The sequence below is a fragment of the Arachis stenosperma genome, chromosome 8 (genome assembly GCF_014773155.1).
Source record: "Arachis stenosperma cultivar V10309 chromosome 8, arast.V10309.gnm1.PFL2, whole genome shotgun sequence".
NCBI lineage: Eukaryota > Viridiplantae > Streptophyta > Magnoliopsida > Fabales > Fabaceae > Arachis > Arachis stenosperma.
Window position 1 is genome coordinate 38,760,468 of NC_080384.1, and position 22,400 is coordinate 38,782,867.

The 22,400-nt window shown below is 31.8% G+C and overlaps 1 protein-coding gene across 1 annotated transcript; it reads left to right on the plus strand.

Annotated features, from left to right (window-relative positions):
- Positions 1-16,864: 16,864 nt before the first annotated feature.
- LOC130945961 (G-type lectin S-receptor-like serine/threonine-protein kinase At4g27290) lies at positions 16,865-19,994 on the plus strand. Its single transcript, XM_057874647.1, has 7 exons — positions 16,865-18,135; positions 18,219-18,347; positions 18,514-18,662; positions 18,740-18,950; positions 19,045-19,282; positions 19,379-19,529; positions 19,625-19,994. The coding sequence occupies exons 1-7, from the start codon at positions 16,884-16,886 to the stop codon at positions 19,928-19,930; spliced, it is 2,436 nt and encodes an 811-aa protein (XP_057730630.1). The 5' UTR covers positions 16,865-16,883; the 3' UTR covers positions 19,931-19,994.
- Positions 19,995-22,400: the final 2,406 nt, after the last annotated feature.

Sequence of the window (22,400 nt, forward strand, 5' to 3'; positions counted from 1 at the left end):
GAGTTTATGAGTTTAGCGATGCTTCTTTTATATCAAAGCCTGTGGTTCTTGTTCGTTACTCCTCCTCGATGTGGGGCTACCTCACTAGTTAGGCAAATACACGCATCACATAATAGAGGCTATCTTCACTAGTGTGTTGTGTGCCTCTCCGTTTCATTGTTACTTTCATGCTTAAATTACAAATCCCCTTGGAAAAATTCCTCCTATTAATCACCCAAATATCCGAGGTCGAACAATTGAGTATGAAGATTGAAGAAGAAAAAGTTAGAAATGCCCATAGGAAAAGTGGTAGTGATTTATATATAGTTGTAATTAGATTTTTTTGGTAAAATTGATCATAAATTCACATGTATATATAAAATAAGTGTTATATGCTTAAAGAAGTCCCATGAGTATAGGGGTTAATTAATTTTAGACATTATTTGTAACGAAAAAACTTCAGCTAATTGTAGAAAATTTATTTTTTGCACTTTTGCAGTATCCACCCCGCAAATTAAATGGGTTACGTACGCACTAGTTACATATAATATGAATACAACAAAGTTAGCTACCAATCCATTACCTATCACTTTGTTGATGATAATATCCATAAACTATTTTTTGGTGCCTAAGGTGATAAATTAAAAACTAATTCTTGTAGATTGGAATTCTGTTAAGAGTTTGCTATTAGTTAACAAGTTATTGCATGTACATTTAAATTTGGACAATTTACCTATTTAAAATAAATGAAAAAAAAAGTTTATTCAATTACAACAATTGAAAATTAGTTACTTGCATGTCCTAATTTTTTTTTATATAATCCGTGGTATCTTTTCACGTTTTACAACTAACACATAAACCGTGGTAAGTTCCAACGACTTATGAAAGAAGCATCATAAACATAAATAGTAGTAACCTTTCATGGATGATAAAGTGAATATTGGGAGGCGTAAGCCTCTTAGTCGATACATATATATATATATATATATATATATATATATATATATATATATATATATATAGGTGTTTAAAAACCATAGAAGGTTACCACGATTTATGCTCAAATTGATCTCTTCATAAATCGTGGGAGGTTACCATGGTCTACGGCTCTTAATGTTCACTTCATAATTCGTGGCACAATTTATATTTATGATACTTCTTTCATAAACCATTGAAACTTACAATAATTTATGTGTTAGTTGCAAAACGTGGAAGGTTACCACGAATTATATAAAAATGAACATGCAAGTAATTAATTTTCAATTGTTATAATTGAATATTTTTTTTTCATTTATTTTAAATACCCTTTAAACTTTGACATTTATTTAATAGAACAAGTGATCCATAAAGTAATTATAAATATAAATGCTATGTTTGTTTGAGTGAAAAATGGAAGGAAAGAAAAGAGAGGAAATAAAATGGGAAGGAAAATGATTATTTTTCATTGTTTGGTTGAAGAAAAAAATTGAAGGGAAAGAAAATGGATGGAAAAAAAAGTGGTGGGGTCCACCAATTTTTTTTCTCTCCAACATTGGAAAGAAAATGGAGAGAAAACTAATATTTCTCTCTCTACTTCCAATACTACTGATGAGCGGATAATTTGTACGCTTTTTGGCATTGTTTTTAGTATGTTTTTAGTATGATCTAGTTAGTTTTTAGTATATTTTTATTAGTTTTTAATTAAAATTCACTTTTCTGGACTTTACTATGAGTTTGTGTGTTTTTCTGTGATTTCAGGTATTTTCTGGCTGAAATTGAGGGATCTGAGCAAAAATCTGATTCAGAGACTGAAAAGGACTGCAGATGCTGTTGGATTCTGACCTCCCTGCACTCGAAGTGGATTTTCTGGAGCTACAGAAACCCAATTGGCGCGCTCTCAACGGCGTTGGAAAGTAGACATCCTGGGCTTTCCAGCAATATATGATAGTCCATACTTTGCCCAAGATTTGATGGCCCAAACCGGTGTTCAAAGTCACCTCAAGAAATTCCAGCGTTAAACGCCGGAACTGGCACCTAAATGGGAGTTAAACGCCCAAACTGGCACCAAAGCTGGCGTTTAACTCCAAGAAGAGTCTCTACACGAAAAATGCTTCATTGCTCAGCCCAAACACACACCAAGTGGGCCCGGAAGTGGATTTTTATGTCATTTACTCATCTTTGTAAACCTTAGGCTACTAGTTTTCTATAAGTAGGACCTTTTACTATTGTATTTTCATCTTTTGATCATGTTTTTATGATTGAACCCTCTTTGGGAGGCTGGCCTCACGGCCATGCCTAGACCTTGTTCTTATGTATTTTCAACGGTGGAGTTTCTACACACCATAGATTAAGGTGTGGAGCTCTGCTGTACCTCGAGTATTAATGCAATTACTATTGTTCTTCTATTCAATTCCGCTTGTTCTTTGTCCAAGATATCACTTGTTCTTCAACTTGATGAAGGTGATGATCCGTGACACTCATCATCATTCTCACTCATGAACAAGGTGACTGACAACCACTCTTGTTCTACAAGCATCCGAGGCTTAGTGAATATCTCTTGGATTCCTGATACACGATGCATGGTTGATCGCCTGACAACCGAGTGCTCGCCTGACAAACGAGCCAGCCATTCCGTGAGATCAGAGTCTTCGTGGTATAGGCAAGAACTGATGGCGGCATTCAAGAGAATCCGGAAGGTCTAACCTTGTCTGTGGTATTCTGAGTAGGATTCAATGATTGAATGACTGTGACGTGCTTCAAACTCCTAGCAGGCGGGGCATTAGTGACAGACGCAAAAGGATCGATGGATTTTATTCCGGCCTGACCGAGAACCGACAGCTGATTAGCCATATGCTGTGACAGAGCATGGGAACATTTTCACTGAGAGGATGGGAGGTAGCCACTGACAACGGTGAAACCCTACATGAGCTTGCCATGGAAAGGAGTAAGAAGGATTGGATGAAGACTGTAGGAAAGCAGAGAGGCGGAAGGGAAGGCATCTTCATACGCTTATCTGAAGCTCTCACCAATGATATACATAAGTATCTCTATCTTTATCTTTATGCTTTATTCACCATCTATACCCATTTGAGTCTGCCTGACTGAGATTTACAAGGTGACCATAGCTTGCTTCATAGCAACAATCTCCGTGGGATCGACCCTTACTCACGTAAGGTATTACTTGGACGACCCAATGCACTTTCTGGTTAGTTGTGCGAAGTTGTGTTTATGCCATGGTATTGAGCACCAAGTCTTTGGAGCCATTACCGGGGATTATTTTGAGTTGTAGTGATCACAATTTCGTGCACCAACTACCCCTTTACTTTTTTCAATATATATTATAATATAGGAGTAAAATTGTCTTTTTATAACATTTCTTTCCTTTTTATTTTCCTTCCAACCAAACACATCTAAAGAAAATAAAAATTCACTCAATTTCTTTCTTTTCCTTTCTTTCCTTTCTATTTCTTTCCTTTCAACCAAACAGAATGAAGCTAGCTACTTGATATCTCGAGAATGTTCACTTTCTGTTTGATAAATTGATTTAGAGAGCTTCCATTTCCAAACTATGTTAGAATTCAGATTCTCAGAAGAAAAATGACATTTTCTTAATGACATTTTAATTAAATTTTTGTCTTGACACGGTCTGCATGAATATTTTGTTGACATTTTGATTGGCATCCACATGTTAGCAATATAATATTTTCGCAGCCATCGTTCTATATTTTAATGATAATTATTAATTAATATTGGAACTTCATATCTTAAGCAACGGTAGGTGTTGTGTTACGTTTATCGTATGAAATGTTAAAATTTAAATTGCAGATCAAGATCATCGACGGTGACAACTGGCCCGGTAAGGTTGAGTTTGATAAAAAATTAAAAAGCATGCATCTTAGCTTCATTATATTAAGGTTTCTACTAAGAATGTTACTAAATATATGTACAAATGCTCTTAAAGGAATATAAGTGAAGTCACCAAAAAAAAAAGAATATAAGTGTGAGAAGAGAGAGCAAAGAGAAGAGAGGAAAATGAAAACTGAAATGAGTGTATTGAATGATTATTTGAAAATGAGTATTGTTATTTTTTTATACTCAGATTGCGTGGGACAGTAAATTAATGATAAATTTATAATTTGTTATGTTTTGTAGAATTAAATTGTCATGACCTAAAATGAGTCATGATCGGCGTTCAGGAAAATAATCCTATAACAAGTCTAATATATTCAAATATAAGTTGAATAAACAAGTAAGTTACAAATATTTTACAAATTTTAAAATAAATAGTTATATATTTTTAACAAAAAAATTAAAATAACTAAGACTGGTTGGATCCTGCGTGTGACATATAGAGCATATACTTCTAGGAATTCGACAAAGAATAGGTACTCATTGCAGACCGTTACTCTTGAATAGAAAGTCTCACATAGTCAAATATTTGTTCCTAAAAATATTTTTAGAAAACGGGGTGAGTTTTGTAACTCAGTGACTAGACAATACATCTATAATCGATATGAGACTATATAAACATTATCATCAAAGTAATATTAATTAGAAAGTAATAGTTGATAATAATAGGTGAATCAATAAGGGAGTTCTCATACAGAAATCAAATCAAAAGTCCACACATGAGTGGCTCTACCTCTATGGGTAGCCCTTTCCTCTTGTGTGTCCTAACAGAATAACATATCTAACGTGTGGCCTACACGTTAGGCTAGCAACACCCCTGCTAGCTGGAGTCTGAGTCAGATGCATCTAAGTTAACGTCATAACCACCGTTAACTATGGTTTTCTAATACGAACCACCCAAACCAATTCAAAACATATAGTTTCAAATACAATAAATCTTTAATCTTTAACAAAAAAAATTAAAATAACTAAGAAAGATTAGATCCTACCTGTAACATATGGAGCATATACTTCTAGGAATTCGACAAAGAATAGGTACTCATTGCAGACCGTTACTCTTGAATAGAAAGTCTTACATAGTCAAATATTTGTTCCTGAAAAATATTTTTAGAAAACGGGGTGAGTTTTGCAACTCAGTGACTAGACAATGGGAAAGTATGAGGAGCCAATGAAATATTTATACAATGTGTACAATGGAGGTTTATAGAGTATTAGAGATATAATCATTAGTGTTACATTTTCCCATCAGCTGAAGCTTTTGGGATGAGTGGTATCATGACATGGTATTAAAGCGCTAGATCCGAAAGGTTAAGAGTTCGATCCTTAGTGAACTCAAAAATTAAACTAATTTTTCGAGAAGATGTTTATTATCCCTTGTACTCGGATGGTTATTCTAAATAGTATAGGGGATGTTCATTTCATAACTCAATCGCCATTGTACACATTGTACAAATAGTCCATTGTCTCCCTAGCAGGATCCCTAGACAATACATCTATAATTGACATGAGACTATATAAACATTATTATCAAAGTAATATTAATTAGAAAGTAATAGTTGATAATAATAGGTGAATCAATAAGGGAGTTCTCATACAGAAATCAAATCAAAAGTCCACACATGGGCGGCTCCACCTCTATGGGTAGCCCTTTCCTCTTGTGTGTCCTAACAGAATAACAGATCTAACGTGTGGCCTACACGTTAGGCTAGCAACAACCCTGCTAGCTGGAGTCTGAGCCAGATGCATCTAAGTTAACGTCATAACCGCCGTTAACTACGATTTTCTAATACGAGCCTCCCAAACCAATTCAAAACATATAGTTTCAAATACAATAAATCTTTAATCTCTCAAATATAGGTATCGAATCAAATCAATCAGATAATACTTTCTTACCAGAAATCTTTTCAAATAATATTTTCTCAATCATAAAACATATTTCATAATTTAAACGTGAGTGCCAACAAATACTTTAATATTTCAAAAGTATATATTCGAATAAAATCAATATTCTAAATTAATATAAAACTTTATCAAATTTAAATATAGTCTCATGTAAAATTTTTAAAGTATAAATTTCATAAAAATAATTATTCAGCTATAATAAATCAATTATTCTAATCAAATCAAAATTCTTTAATAATAGTTTTATAAATATAATTAAAAACTCATAATAGCTTAAACCAAAAGCTTATCGATTATAAATGTAAAGCCTACTCACAACATGGTCCTAACAGACCGAAGAGACCAAACCTGGAGTGTCGAATTAAAGGGTACGAAATTGCGCAGAATTTGGACTCGGATAGTAGCAATAACTTTAATTCTCACTGCAGTAACATCAACAACAGCCCTAGTAGCAAGGGGCAACGGCGAATCCAACAGCCTACGGTGGTTTAAAATTGAGCAAAGGCAGACAAGGACATCAAGCAGGATAGGACAAAGTGAATAATAGAGCTTTACGGTAAGACATGGCAGAACAAGAGTAGTCTTACCAAAAGAAACAAGAGGATGGAGCATCAGTAGTTCTGGTGATTCTCACCGGCAGAAATAAAGTGGAGCTAGGGAAAACATGTAGAGTTTCCGACTGTGGCTTCCGGTAATGTCAGCTCGGTTCCCGACGACCAGAGGCGTGGTGGCGCAGCCTGCAGCAATAGCGGAGGCATACCAGCTCCCTTCAGCTCAAGCATCTCCTCTCTCCCGCGATGGCAAGATGACCCGACGGCGACAAGGACCAGCGCAACGAGGCTGGCGGCGCTCCTCACTCGTGCGAGCTCCCCCTTCTCCGCGATAGTCTCTCCTCAGTCCTCCATCATCAGCGACGACGATGGCGCGGCGAGCGGCAGCGACTCCTGTCGGCGCGTTCTCCCCCTTCTCCTATCTTCTCTGGTTTGCACCCTCTCCTCTCTTTTCTTTCTCGATCCTCACTCTCTTTGCTTCTCTTCTCTGATTTGGGGGGGGGGGGGGTGTGTGTCGGTAATTTAGGAAGTTAGGATTAAAGTTTAGTTTGGGAAAAAGATGAGTAAGGGTATTATAGAGATTTTACATTAAATATATGTAGATTAAAGTTAAATTTAAAAGGTTTTTTATTTAAAATAATTTGTAGTACAAAAGATTTGGATGTTGGAGTGGTATAAAGTGACATTTTTATTTGGTGGTTTGATTTTTGTATTTGTTTTAGTTGATGGACTTAGTCTTCTTATGTGACGTTAGTCCTCCTTTTTCTTTATTAGTTATTGTTAGAGTTGTTTCTTTCTTCTTTCTGTTGTAGGTTCTTGTAAAGACATGTTCTTTATAAATTGTTGAGTTGTATACATTTTCTATTCTGTTGTTTGTTCTATCTTTACATGTATGTTCTTCTTTCGAAAATGTGTCTTGAATTTGTATGGTTTTTTTTCTCCTTAATCTCTTGATGGGTGTGTGATCTTCGTCTGATGATATTAGTTTGGCGAAGTTGGTTCCTATAATCAACGAATAATTTAAATTAGAAATAATAATGATGTCTTAAATAAGTGATTTTTTTTTTAGTATTTTTTGTTTTATTTATTGTAATGGGTGTTTTGGTTCAGTATTTTTTGTTGGAATAAATGTCTTGGTAATAGTGTATTTGTTGAGAACCTTGTTTGAGATTAAAATCATTTACTTTGACTTCAAATAGAAGTGTGAGGTTGCACAAATTTTTTAATTGGGGTGGTACTAATATCATTACTTTTCTGAAGTGTCTTTAGATTTGAAGCAGTTGTGTCCAACAATTTTTTGCTTCGCCATCAAATAGTAATACAAAAGTTGTTGTGCCACTTTGATTTGAAACTTTTAATTGAATTCAGAACCTAAAATAAGTATTAGGTTAGTAATTAATGATTTGATAGATGAGATTATGAAAAGTATATATAATTATCTTGGATATTGTAGTATTTGATTACATGTACCACAAATGTAGTTGTCTCCTTTTTTATATGCTTTTTTCTGATACTTTTTATATTTAACATATTTCTATCCAAATTTATCATCAATTTCATTTATAGTTGCTAAAATTATGAAGATCTTTTTCTATTCTAATATTCAATTTTTGTTATTATCAGGGATATGATATTTGAGTAAGTATGAATGTATGATGCATGTTGTGAGATTTTTTTGTCATACCTAATTATCAGATTACCATTGTATGGCCATTAGATCTTAAATAGTTATTAATTTCTGATCATTTTTTTCTGAAGATTTGTGTTGACATTGTCTTAGCTTGGTATCTCCATTACTTCTTCATGTCCTGTTTAGAATTTTTTTATATTTGTTAAATTAAATAATTAAATAAATTAATTAATTTTTGAAAGACTTATTAATTATGAAATACTCAAAAGTCAGCTGTGTGAATTCTTCAGTTTGTGGATTGATGTAGATTTTTGTACTTAAAGTTATGCTAACCGAAAAATCACCTAAAATATTATAATATAATAGGTTATATAAAATAAAATTATATTATGTTTGTCTCCTTTAATATATTATATAAAATATAATTCTTTGAGCTAAGAAAAATAATAGATTTAAATTTTTTTAAAAAAAGATCGTATCTTTGTATTTACTAACCTATGATGTGAGTGCAACAATATTTTTGCCTTTTATTTGTGTTGTAATTTTTTTGTTTATCTGACTTGAGAGATTTCTCCACAACGTAATTTTCAACACGATATTCTTAAAATTATTAATATTTTGTTAATAACTATATATGTAAATGAAAAATAAATTGTTTGTATATTTTTTTACTCTTTAAGTATCAATTTCATTCTTTGTATTTTTTTGTGTTTTCCTTTAATATCTACTTGTTCTTCTTCTCCTAGTGCATGTAGTTTTCCAACGACATCTACAATAAAAAGAACAAAAATGTGTAGAATTTTTTTTGAATAAGTGATTTTTAATAAGAATAATTGAAATAGTATAAAGTGAAATTACCTGTTAATACTTTTCTTTGACCCACTCTGTCAGACAATATCTCAACCAATGCAAATTCAAAATGGTGTTGGAAAATGTCTAAAACTGCATCTTTAATTTCTTTCACAACAGTTGTGAGTAAAAAATTTGCTTTCATTATATCTTTAATTGGTCTATACAAATCATTTGCATCTTCTATTTTCAAATGTTTTTATAGTATAGATTTTTTCTTCTTGTAACAAATTTTTTAATTTGTTCATCATATTTTTCTTCACAATTACATGAAGAAGTGTTCCCTGCAGTGTTAGTAAATCATAGTTAATAATTAGTTAAAAAAATTGAATACACTTTTTTTTAATTTATTAAAAAAACAATGAATAGCATATTGAAAGAAGTATAATTTTAACAATATTAAAATACAATTATATATAAAACATTATAAAATAATATAAAAGTATAAAAAACAAAAATAATTAAAGTATTTTTTTCGTAAATTCAATTTAAAAATGCAATAAATATGTTTGTTTTGTACCTTTTTATCTAATATAATCATTTCTAAGCAAAGAAGCTCCTCTTCATTTGAGGGAGTTAATGTTTCTCATAGACGAATCATGCAAACTTTGATAAACCAATTGTCTATTTGTTTGGTGATATTATCCAAATAATGATGTTCTATTGAGTAAGTTTGAGATGCTTTGTAGTTCGGAAATAAATTTTTTGTTCTAAATTTGATGTTATTTGAAAGAATAGTGATAAGAAACTTATATAAGTAGTTCAAATCGTATGGAATTTGAATATTTGTAACGTAAAATTTATTACGATTAATAATATGACATTTGTAATATGGATGTTTATTACATTTAATGAGTTATTTGTAAAAATTAATAAATTAATTATTGGAGTTATAAATTTATTGTATTGTTATTTGGAGGTTACATTAAAGATAATAGTTCTACATTATGCTTCCATTATATATATATATATATATATATATATATATATATATATATATATATATATATATATATATATATATATATATACTTTTGCTAATTTGAAAAAAATAATTGATTCGGCGAAAATTGAATGATTGATTCTAATATTTTGTCAGGTAAGCGATATTGCTGACATAACATTAGCAGAAAAAAAGATATTTTAAAAATAATGTGGGTAAACTTATGTATCTACTTTTATATATTAAGAATAAATTGTCAACTATATATCTTACACTTAAATACAAGACTTTTCATAACAAATTCTTGATAACTAAGTTTTATATGTAATCCTCTAATAGTTCTACATTATGCTTCCATAGCTGAATAATGCTCTAATAGAAAAGAAAAATGACAACAAAAAAATTATCAATTTTGTCTCTACTTTGCCCGAGAGGTTGCTTGTGATTTAAATGATCACATGGTTAAAATTCAGACCATGTAAATTCTATAATATCTATTATTTGATGACTAAATTTTGTCTAATTTATTTTTATAATAAATTTTAAATAATTAAAAATTATTTTTTTATATTTTTAAATTAAATATTAATTTTAATTTTTTAAATAAATTAAATACTACCTTTTAAGTATCATAACAATTACTTTCAGACTATATTATATTGAAAGTTCTAGAAGGTTTAGAGAAATGGGTTGAATATATTACATTCTTTAACTTTGATTAATTAAGTTTTGAATCCAGAAATTAAACTTTACTTCAGTTTGGTCTATGCAGCGAATTATGCAGGAGACAATTTCGTTTTGTCTCATAAAAACCAGATAAACATAACTAGAATAGAGGAAAAGAAGGAAACACAGTCATATATCCGGGTTTCAGTTATCTTGTGCAATGCAACCTACATCTAGTTTCCACCACAATGTTGATGAAATTTTCACTATCAATCAAAGTATTAAATACACCAATTCCCTAGAACTCAACGTAATCCTATTTGGGCACACAAGCTTCAATATAAACTTGACTTGGCTATGTTAATACCTAGACTCATCACACTAAGTGCTTACCCAACTTAGCAAAAAATACCTCTCACGTACATGACTTAAGACAGAAAATACAACAAAAAAAATCTAAAATCACTCTTGGCTTTTCTCTCAAGTGTTTCTCTCAGCCCTCTTCACTCTATGGCTTTTTCTCAATGCCTCTTTTTCTTACCTTTTACCTCTAAAAAAAAAAACGAAGAAAGATATACATTGAAGCAAAAATATAACCAATAAAACATGAAAGAGATGATGATTCACAGCCATGACTCTATGTATTGAACCCACCATCTGAACTCATAACCTTGTTCTTCATCTTGGCAGAGTGCTCCCTTTAATGTAGGTGCAATGCTTCCAAGACTTCAAACACTGTTGTGAGATTTTCACTCTTCTCTCAATTTGGGTTCTGTCTCCTTTAGCTCTGATGAGATTCAATTTTTCTTTTTTTACCTTAGTCAGAGCCACGATTAGAGTTCCTCTCAAGTCAACTTCTTGGACCTTGGGTTTTCAAAAATTATCCTTATCTTTCTTTAATCAACTCCTAAATTAGAAATTTCAAATATGATTCATTTGCTTGACTGAGGACAACAGAACAGCAGAAATGAGCTTGCTCAGTGATACTCCCAAATTCAAACTCTTAAAATTGTGCTTTGACTCCAAGTAACAATGTAAGCCATTGATTTACGGTAGGGATAATCAGAAATCACTTTCTTCATTTATCCCAAATTAGTATTGCAGAGAGTTGAAAAGGAATTGAAGAAATTAACTTGCATGCAAATAGAAATAAATCACATTTATCTTCTAACTTAGCTTAATGTGCTTTTGATTTGGGTGATTGGGCTGCAACAATATTCACTTTGGGCCTGCATCACTAAATAAAGCAATCAAATTCAATTGAGTATTTAATCCCAATAAATCAATATTTATCATCATCATTAAATTAATTGTATTATCAACTCAATAATATATTCCTTGATAACAAACAAAATTTTAAAAGATATAACTAAAGGAATTGAATTAGATGAAGTTAAATCACTTCCCTTTGATGATATTAATTTGCTTTGATGTGCTCCCCCTTTCTTTCATAGAGATTGCTCTCCCTGAAAATGTGTTCTTCATTTATTTCCTGTTTATATTTATATGTATAGAGAATACAATTGTACAAAGTATACACCTACTTATACAATACAAAAATCATCTTGTAATACAATATTTTTAGCAGTTTAAACAAAAAGGTCCATCAAAAAGCTATCACAAACTTAGTTAAACAACACCTAAGCAATGAAATCAAGCATCAGATCATGACTTAAGGGTATTATCAGTACTAGTCCAAAATTCATTCAAACACCTTGTCTATATCAGACCATTGTCTCATTTAGCATTAAGCTATCAAGGTATCAGTGCAATCAGCACAAATTTAAAATAGAACATGCAATTAATTTTCAAACCAAACTACCAAGTTGTCAATAACATTGCACAAAATCGAAATAGGGCATGAGAAAAATAACCATTTTAAAACAGAGCATGCCCAAATCGTTTTCAAACCAACCATATCACATGCATCAAAACAAAAACTATTTCTACTACTCCTCCTTTGGTCATTAAGAGAGAAAATATAAGCAATTCTATCCTGCAGAAAAATGTTAGCACAAAAGCACTACATTAACCAAAGTAAAAGTAAGTGCCAAGTAAGTAGTTGTTCAGGTTTTACAGTCATCCAAATCATAAAATAGTATCCAAAGAAAACTTAAATTGTTTCAACCAGCAAAGAGTCATAAAACATAAATCCGTAACTAGAGACATCCTCAAGCATCTAAGCCATGGTTTCGTCCTCATGAATGTTGTCAATATACTTCAGAAGGACAACCACTCTATCTCTTGACTTTCTGAGAGCGTTCTCATCTTTGACTGCAAGCTTCCTTTCCTGTTGGTTTGTAAAGATTAGATGGTTGGAAAGGTTCACAAACTCCTGCAGAACATTCTTGACAATTCCATAAAAGGAGTGATTTGTGACTAGTTGAAGCTGAAGTTTTCGAAGTAGAGGGAGGATGAACGTCTTCTAGTTCATCATCATCATTATCTAGGACTACCTTTTCAATTCTCGCAGGCCCCTTCTTGTGTTGTTTTAGTGAACCACCTCCTTTTAGATATGAGTGTCTATTTTCATATGATTCTTCATTTGACATGTCAACACCAAATTGTTCAAATATGCCGATTAAAAACATGCCATAAGGGATAACCACATTTTGTCATTCCTTATACTGTCAAATATATGCCTCATCATTAAATATGTAAAGAAATTTTGGTTTTAGTCATAATAGCATATAAAATCAATGTATCACAGAAAGACACCCTCTAATATGAGCCACTTTGAGGTAAAATAATGTGGTTCACTATTCGGTGCAATTGAGCACGAGAATGGCCAAGTGCTCAATGATTAGGAGTTAGACCATCAATCAGAGAGATATTCTCACACACATGAGTCAGAACATCTTTATATGACACACCCAATCCCTCATCCCATTTTTAGAGGTATATGCATAGATACCAACATTAGTATATTCGTAAGAGGTATAAACAACAAAATAAAACTTTATTATTTTTATGGTTGTATTTTTAAAAATAAAAAATAAATAAACAAACTCTAAGGTGCGTTTTTTCTGTTTTTATTTTTAATATTTTTATTCTTATAGTTTTGTAAAAACAAAACAACAAGAGGTATAAAACAAAATAAAGTTTTATTATTTTTATAAATAAAAAATAAATATTAAATAAAAATTATAAATAAAAGATATTAAAATAAAAACAGAAATTCTATGCTACCTTAGGACTATACTTTATATTAACTTTTTTAACATAAAAAATATTGGTAATAATTCTTTAGATGCTAATGAGTTAAACGATGATTTTTAATGAATTTTTAGAAATTATTTATTATTCTGTTTTAAATTCATAAGTTTATAAAAATATAAATTTTCTGGAATTTAAACTAAAACACAAAAGTTTATTTATTTGTTTTTATTTTTTGATATTTTATTTGAATTCAAATGGGAGGTATTTTTTATTAATATTTATATTTTAAAGTTAGAATTAACTTAAAAGTAGTAAATGTCTGTTATGCAGATTTTTAGCAAATCTGAGTTGGTTGATATCTAGTGATTTGAGAGCAAAACCTATTCCTCCTTAAGGATTTCAGTTTTTAATGTGCATTAAAGACTCATGTTAAAATAGTGATGAAAAGAAAAAAAATGTAGAAATGAAAGATAAAAAACTACAAAGTTTGAAATAAAAAATATGTAAGAGAAATAAAGTAAATGACTAAATTAAAAAAAATCACCTTTGACATGATCAAATGACTTTAAAATTAGAATATATTAAAATCAAAGAAAGAAAGAAAAAGACTTTGTAGAGAAAATAAATTGATGGAAAAGAAATTTGCAAGAAAAATTAAAAATAAAAGTGAAGACTATGAAAGGAACTCTACGAAAAAAATGAATTTCGAGCAAGATAAAAAAGTCTCTGAAAATGTGATATTGCAAGAGCTTTTTTTTAAAAAAGAATTTCAACCCCTATTCCTTTCAAGCTATGTATGTTTATAGCCATTTTCAACCAATTAAAATTTCTTCATGTGCTCCACATACAAAAAAATCAAACATAACTGTTTCCGCCATAACAATAGTGCGATAGCCGTCTTCAACTACGTCAATGACTGGCCTCCCTGTTGCTTCGATCACAGATGCTCATTTTTTATATGCATATATTAACCTAGCTTGTTCATCGATGATTTCTCTTTAATCACCTTGAGCACCTTCTCAATCGATATAGTCTAGACAAATATTTTCGATTCATTCATCATTAAATTTAAATTATGTTTAACTAACAATGTCAATAATCTGTATAAGTAGTAAATCGAATTAAGCTAATTCGATTTACTATACATGTGTTGTTAATTTATATTGAAAAAATATAAATTGAGTATAATTGTTTTCGATTTACATAGATATGCAAACAAGACAAGCATGTAAGCTGAAAGCTGTTTTGTTTTAGAACATTTGTGTAATATTAAAAGTGATTTAATTTATTTATATTATTTACCCGAAGATAAGTAATGTGTGACTTATATGAGAATTTTTTTTCCTTTTATCTTTTTAGTGATTACAATTAATTAAAAAAAGAATAAATATTTATTTAAAAACCTTTTTTTTTTAAAATATTGGAGCCTAATTGGTGTAATTCACGAAAATGGCCAAAATACTGTATTTAACGTCATTGTGGGAGTTTCTGAGAGACGTTACAAAATATCACCGTTATTTTTATTTTTGCCAATTAAAAAAAATGATAATCATGCAAAACATCACTGCCGTTTTATATATAAACAAATTAAAAAAATATTTTAATACAAAATATCGACGCTATTTTATTTTCATTTACATAAAAATTATTATTCCCCCAAAAAACGTCATCCACATTTTCTGCTTTTTAAAAAAATTGAGTCAGAATCATAACAAGATAAAACACAATAACTCTAAAATATCAATGAATATCACCAAATTGTTTATAATATAAAAAAAATGAGTCTTTATTGAGCGTTATTAAATTAATAGAAAAAGATTTTTTTTAAAAAAATATTTTTTTTATTTTTTAATATGTTAGTAATAAAAATAAAAATAATAACAAAAATTTTTAAAAAAGCTACAATTTATTAGGCGAAAAGCTACAATTTTTTTTTAAAAAGCTACAATTAATTTTTTTTCAATTAGGTCCCCTTGACAGTAATTGACTTAATTGTATAGGGACTCAACTGAAAAAAAATTAGTACATGGACTCAAATAAAAGAAAAAAAAGTGTAGGGACTCAATTGAAAAAAAAATTGGTACAAAGATCCAATTAAAAAGAAAAAAGTATAGAGACCTAATTGAAAATTTTGCAAAACTATAAAGACCGATAGAGTAATTAAACTTTTTTTTGCCAATTAAAAAAAAATTATGCAAAACATCACTGCGGTTTTATATATAAACAAATTAAAAAAATAATTTTAATACAAAACGTCAACGCTATTTTATTTTTATTTACATAAAAATTATTATTCCCTCACAAAATGTAACAGCTCAAACCGCCTGCTAGCATGATATTGTCTGTTTGGCACCTAAGACCTCAGATAGGGATGATAGCCAAAACTCCAAACATACTCGTCAAAACGTGTCATGCTAGGAAGAGATATCCACATTCTTATAAGGCATACTTTGTTCTCCTCCCCAACCGTTATGGGACCTTACACAAAGTGTCTGCCTTTCAAAAAAATTGAGTCTGAATCATAGCAGGATAAAACACAATAACACTAAAATATCAATGCATATCACCAAATTATTTATAATATAAAAAATAGCCTTTATTTCGGTATTATTAAATTGATAAAAAAAGATATTTTTTATTAAAAAAATATCTTTTTCATTTTTTAACATGTTTAGCTAAAAAAATTTTTAAAAGTAATTTTTTAGAAGCTACAATTTATTATGTGAAAAATATTTTTTTTCTTAAAAAAATATATTTTACATAATAGATTAATCAAAAAAAAATTTTTACATTTGATATCTAAATATAAATTTTTTTAAAAAAATCTTTTAAAAAAAAATTCGAACAAAAATCTTTTTTTAAAAACTCACGCAAACAAACCCTAAACTTTTAAAGTAAGATTATAAATATTAGGTATATAATTATTTATTTTTATATAGTATTTAAATTTTCTAAATGATAGAAAAAAATAAAAATAGAATTCAAATTTTAATGCTTACATTTTTTCTGAATAAAAATAGAATTTTTAAGATAAAACCAAAGAAATGTAGTTAGCATGGTGTAACAAAATCAGAGAGATATAACATATTTGATTCATAAAATAAGAAGAAAGTTGCGTTGAAAAATAGCGACAGAATGGAATACATACCATCAATGCTCGTTGGTCAACTCTTTAATTGGACAATCTATATTCCTCTTAAAAGTTAAAACTGTTTGGAAAGAGATATGGAGACTCTTATGTCTTATCTATGAACTAAAACTGCACCAACTACATTCCTTGTATTATAGTAGAAACAAGTTGTACATCACAGAAATAATGCAAAACCAGAAAGTTCTATGCTTTTGGTCCGTTCTGTTCTCATTTATATTAAGAAACTCTACTTCACTAGACAATATAACTCCTGTTCAATCCATCACTGATGGACAAACATTAATTTCGAGTGGAGGAACCTTTGAACTTGGTTTCTACAGCCCCGGAAATTCAAATGGCCGATACTTAGGCATATGGTACCATAACATATTCCCTAAGGTAGTGGTGTGGGTGGCCAACAGAGAAAAACCCCTCAACAACACCTCCGGAGTTCTAAAAGTCACCGGTGAAGGACTTGTTGTCCTTATTAATGGCAGCACCAACAGCAGCGTTGTGTGGTCCACCAACATGTCAAGCAAAGTGGAAGACAAATTGAATCCAGTTGCACAGCTGTTGGAGTCAGGAAACCTTGTTGTCAAAGATGATCATAATGGTGACCACTTTCTGTGGCAGAGCTTTGATTATCCTTGTGATACAATCGTGCCTGGAATGAAAGTGGGATGGGACCTTGTGACAGGTCTAGAGAGGACTATGTCATCTTCGAAAAGTACAGATGATCCCGGCCGCGGAGACTACACAGTTAGAATAGACCTTCGAGGCGATCCGCAAATAGTTCTAATGAATGGAAATGCCACAAGAATTAGAGTAGGGCCATGGAATGGGATAATGTTTTCTGGAGCTACACTTTATTTGCGCTATGACCAATTCTCATCTCAATTTGTTTTCAATGAAAAAGAGGTGTTTGTTAGGTTCAGACCAAATACATCCAAATATATTAGAGGTGTAGTGTACCCTTGGGGAGGTGTTCAGGTTTTGCATTGGTCAATACAAACCAGAGGCTGGGAGACCCTTATTTCTATACCGGAGGCCGAATGTGACAAGTATGCTATTTGTGGTGCAAATTCTATTTGCAGTACTACTCCTACTCCTGTCTGTTCATGCCTTGAAGGATTTACACCAAAATATCCTGGAAAATGGAAGGAATCTGATTGGCCTGATGGTTGTGTTAGGATCACTCCTTTAAGTTGCAGCAGAGATGGATTCAAGAAGGTCACCGGCATAGTGTTGCCGGACACGTCTGCTTCTTGGTATAACAGGACCATGAACCTGCTGGAATGCAAGGAATTCTGTCTGAAAAATTGTTCTTGTACGGCATATTCCGATTTGGATATCCGTGATGGAGGAAGCGGTTGCTTGATCTGGTTTCATGATCTTGTTGACATTAGACAAGGTTCACAAGATTTCTATATTCGAATAGGTATGCTTTTCTTCTTTACATTTTGTTTGTTATTACTTATTACCTGCATTATAATTTCACAATCATGAACTTTGATATCTCAGATGATAAGCAGAACAATGATTCCAGCAAGAGGAAGCTAGCAGTTATCATTGTTGGCTCTATATTTTTCATCATGAGCATAATATTTGGACTGAAATCATTTCTATGGAGAAAAAGACTTGAGGAGTCAGGTGAATACATGATATTCTACATGTGAACTCTACTACTACACCAGTATTTGGCAGAAATATAATTTTGCAACATTGAAAGTCTTGTTGAAATATAATTTTTACATTAACCATGTCAAACTTCAGAACTTAAATTAATTTATATCCTCGTCATTCATCATTTTGCTAGATATATTTTGGCTGAGGCAGCGTGATCACAAAAAGGAAAAGGAAAACATGGACCTCCCAACATTTGATTTATCAACCATAGTTTGTGCCACTGATCAATTTTCTAGCAGTAATGAATTGGGAAAAGGCGGATATGGACCAGTTTATAAGGTACTAAAATAAGTTGAATATGCTTACTGTGGGATTATATACTCCACATATTGTTTTGTTATAACAATTGTTAACAGGGTGTACTTGCAAATGGGACTGAGATTGCCGTAAAGAGACTTTCCAAGAACTCTGACCAAGGACTGCAGGAGTTCAAAACGGAAGTTCAGCTAATTGCAAAACTTCAGCATCGCAACCTCGTAAAGCTTCTTGGTTGTTGCATTCAGCAAGAAGAGAAACTTTTGATTTATGAGCTCATGCCCAACAGGAGTTTGGACTACTTTATTTTTGGTTCATTCCTTAACTGTCTTGAATTTATGCTTCTTTTTCTCAGTTACTATCTAGTAGATAATCATGTTAACATTTAACGTTCTCAACATGACAGATGATACTAGAAGAAAATTATTAGATTGGTCTAAGCGCTTTCACATTATTCATGGCACAGCTCGAGGCCTAGTCTACCTGCATCAAGACTCTAGGCTAAGAGTCATTCATAGAGATCTAAAAACTAGTAATATTCTTCTTGACAAAGACATGAATGCAAAAATATCAGACTTCGGTCTTGCTAGGACATTTGCATGTGATCAGATTGAAGACAAGACAAAAAGAGTGGTGGGAACTCAGTAAGTAGGCTAAAATATTGTTCATTACTTAGAACTGTAACATATTTTTTCTGTCATGTATCATGATTCCTATGTGATATACATGCTACAATGCAGTGGTTATATTTCGCCCGAATATGCCGTTCGTGGCTCATTTTCAATGAAATCTGATGTGTTCGCCTTTGGTGTAATCGTGCTTGAGGTAGTCAGTGGGAGGAAGACTAGAGAGTTCTGTGTCCCTAACCGAAGTCTTAACCTTCTTGGATTTGTAAGTGATGCTATGTTGGTTGTAACTATCTTATAGTATTATTGCAGCTCACGTAGGTCCAAAATTAGGCAATAATAATTTTGACATCTTTTCAGGCATGGGAGCTATGGAATGAGGAGAGGACTTTGGAGCTGGTAGATGAATCACTGCGCGATTCGGTGAATCAAGCTGAAGCATCGAGATGCATTCAGATAGGACTGTTGTGTGTGCAAGAGAGACCAGAACATAGGCCAAACATGTCATCTGTAGTTCATATGTTGGATGATGATAAACCATTGCCTCGGCCAAGGCTGCCTGCATTTTATTCACACCAACAACATTCTACACTAATTGATGGTGAAGATGGTGAAGAAGCTCATTCCGCAAATGAGGTTACCATATCATTGTTAGGGGCAAGGTAGTAAACAGATTTTACATTCAATGATGTTATGTGATTATTCATATGTTGTATAAATAAATAGCCTTGTTAATAACATTAGTTCTGTTTTGTTCAAGTGTCTTGCATATGCTATAGATCTTTAATATGTGATTATTCATATGTTGTATAAATAATGTCATTGAATTTGAAATTATTTTTAATAGGTAGTTGTAGATCTTTAATTATCGTTATATACTTTCAAGTTTCAAACATACTCCTAACTTTTAAAAGCTGCAAGTATAAGCACGTGCGCTTTTTGATTTACCAAATACAGGACTGGGTGCTTGTGATCTCCTCCAAAAGTTTTACCAAACCAAGTCTTAATCCACCGCATGTTCCAATCAATTTTGCTAATTAACTGATTTTTCTATTATTAATTTTTGGGTCTCTAATATCAAGAGAATTTGATTTATAGGAGATACTCAAGAAAATTTAGAATATATTTATAAAGAACAATTTATTCTCTCTTTAATTTGGACATCTGTAAGAACTAAATGCAAACATTAATATATACTTATGATTTATGATGATAATTGATAAATCAAAATAACTAAAGACAATATGAGACATTAGAAGAACAAAATCTGTGTAAAAAATCCAGGATGATATATTGAATAACGGAATAAAACCAGCTTGCTATTTATAGGAGATATACTAGTTAAGGCTTTCTCTATTTGTTCTACAACAACAACAACAAAAACAACAAAGTCTTGTCCCATTAGGTGGGATCGGCTACATGAATCAAATGATGCCATTGAGTTCTATTATGTATCATGTCTATAGAGATACCGTTTACATGTAGGTCTCGTTTGACCACCTCATGGATGGTCTTCTTAGGTCTTCCTCTAACTTGTACCATTTGTCCATCTTCCATCTCATCCAGCGATTCTACCATCTTTTCCACAATGGGTGCTACTCCAACTCTCTCCCTTATATCTTCGTTCCTTATTTTATCCAATCGCATATGACCACTCATCCATCTCAACATCTTCATCTCTGCCACACTCAGCTTATGTTCGTGCTCCCCTTTGACCGCCCAACACTCCGTACCATAAAGCATACCCGATCTTATAGCAGTGCAATAGAATTTACCTTAAAGTTTTAAAGGCACTTTTTTATCGCATATAAAACTAGTTGCACTCCGCCATTTTGACCAACCTACTTGGATCCTATGATTTACATCATGTTCAATCTCTCCATTATCTTGTATGATACACCCAAGATACTTAAAACTTTTAACTTTTTGTAGGATATTTTCTTCAATCTTCACCTTTATATTGGAGTTTTTCCTTCTCAAACCGAACTTACATTCCATATATTCCGTCTTGCTATTGCTTATGCGCAGACTATACATACACTTCTAGAGTTTCTCTCCATAAGTCCAACTTCTTATTTAAGTCTTCTCTTGACTCTCCCATAAGGACGATATCATTGGCAAAAAGCATGCACCATGACACAGGCTCTTAGATGTGTTATGTGAGTACTTCCAAGACTAATGTGAAAAGGTATGGACTTAAGGATAATCTCTGGTGTAATCTTATACCAATAGAAAATTCTTCTGTCACACCACCTTGAGTCTTCACACTAGTTGTGACCCCATCATACATGTCTTTAATTGCACGAATATATGCGATCCTTACTCTCCTTTTTTCTAAAACCTTCCATAAAACCTCCATCGGCACCCTATCGTATGCTTTTTCTAAATCAATAAACACCATATGTAGATCCTTTTTATTACTACGATACCTCTCCATCATCCTTCTTAACAAGTATATCGCTTCGATGGTGGATCTGTCTGGTATAAATTCAATTGGTTCTCTGTTACTTGTGTCTCTTTTCTCAACTTTCGTTCTATTACCCTTTCCCATAACTTTATGGTATGGCTCATGAGATTGATCTCTCTATAGTTTTCGCAACTTTGTATATCCCCGTTATGTTGTAGATAGGTATCAAGGTGCTCTTTCTCCACTCATCAGGCATTTTCTTTGACCTTAAAATCTCATTAAAAAGCTTGGTTAACCAGTTGATGCCTTTTCCTCCAAGGCTCTTCCAAACCTCAATCGGGATATTATCAGGTCCAACTGCCCTGCCATTTTGCATCTGCTTTAGAGCTTCTTTTACCTCAAAGTCTTAAATCCTTCGATAGTAGTCAAAAATTTGATCTTCTTCCCTTGTGCATAACCGACCAAGGCTTGGGAGAGTCTTATGTCCTTCATTAAATAACTCGTATAAGTAGCTCTTCCATCTTTTATTAATCTTCTCCTCTTGAGCCAGTATCTCTCCATCCTTATCCTTTATGCACTTAACCTGATCTAAATCTCACATTCTTCTTTCACGGTTCTTTGCGATTATATATATATACCTTTTTCTCCTTGTTTCGTGTCCAAAGACTAGTAGAGACCCTCATATGCTCTTGTTCTTGCTTCACTTACAGCCATTTTTGTCTCTTTCTT

Excerpts from the sequence above, each read along its gene's own strand:
- LOC130945961 (XM_057874647.1), top strand. The coding sequence starts at position 16,884 with ATGCAAAACCAGAAAGTTCTATGCTTTTGGTCCGTTCTGTTCTCATTT. Across the intron at positions 18,348-18,513 it reads AAAAAGACTTGAGGAGTCAG|ATATATTTTGGCTGAGGCAG; the intron begins GTGAATACATGA and ends TCATTTTGCTAG. Across the intron at positions 18,951-19,044 it reads TTTGGACTACTTTATTTTTG|ATGATACTAGAAGAAAATTA; the intron begins GTTCATTCCTTA and ends TCAACATGACAG.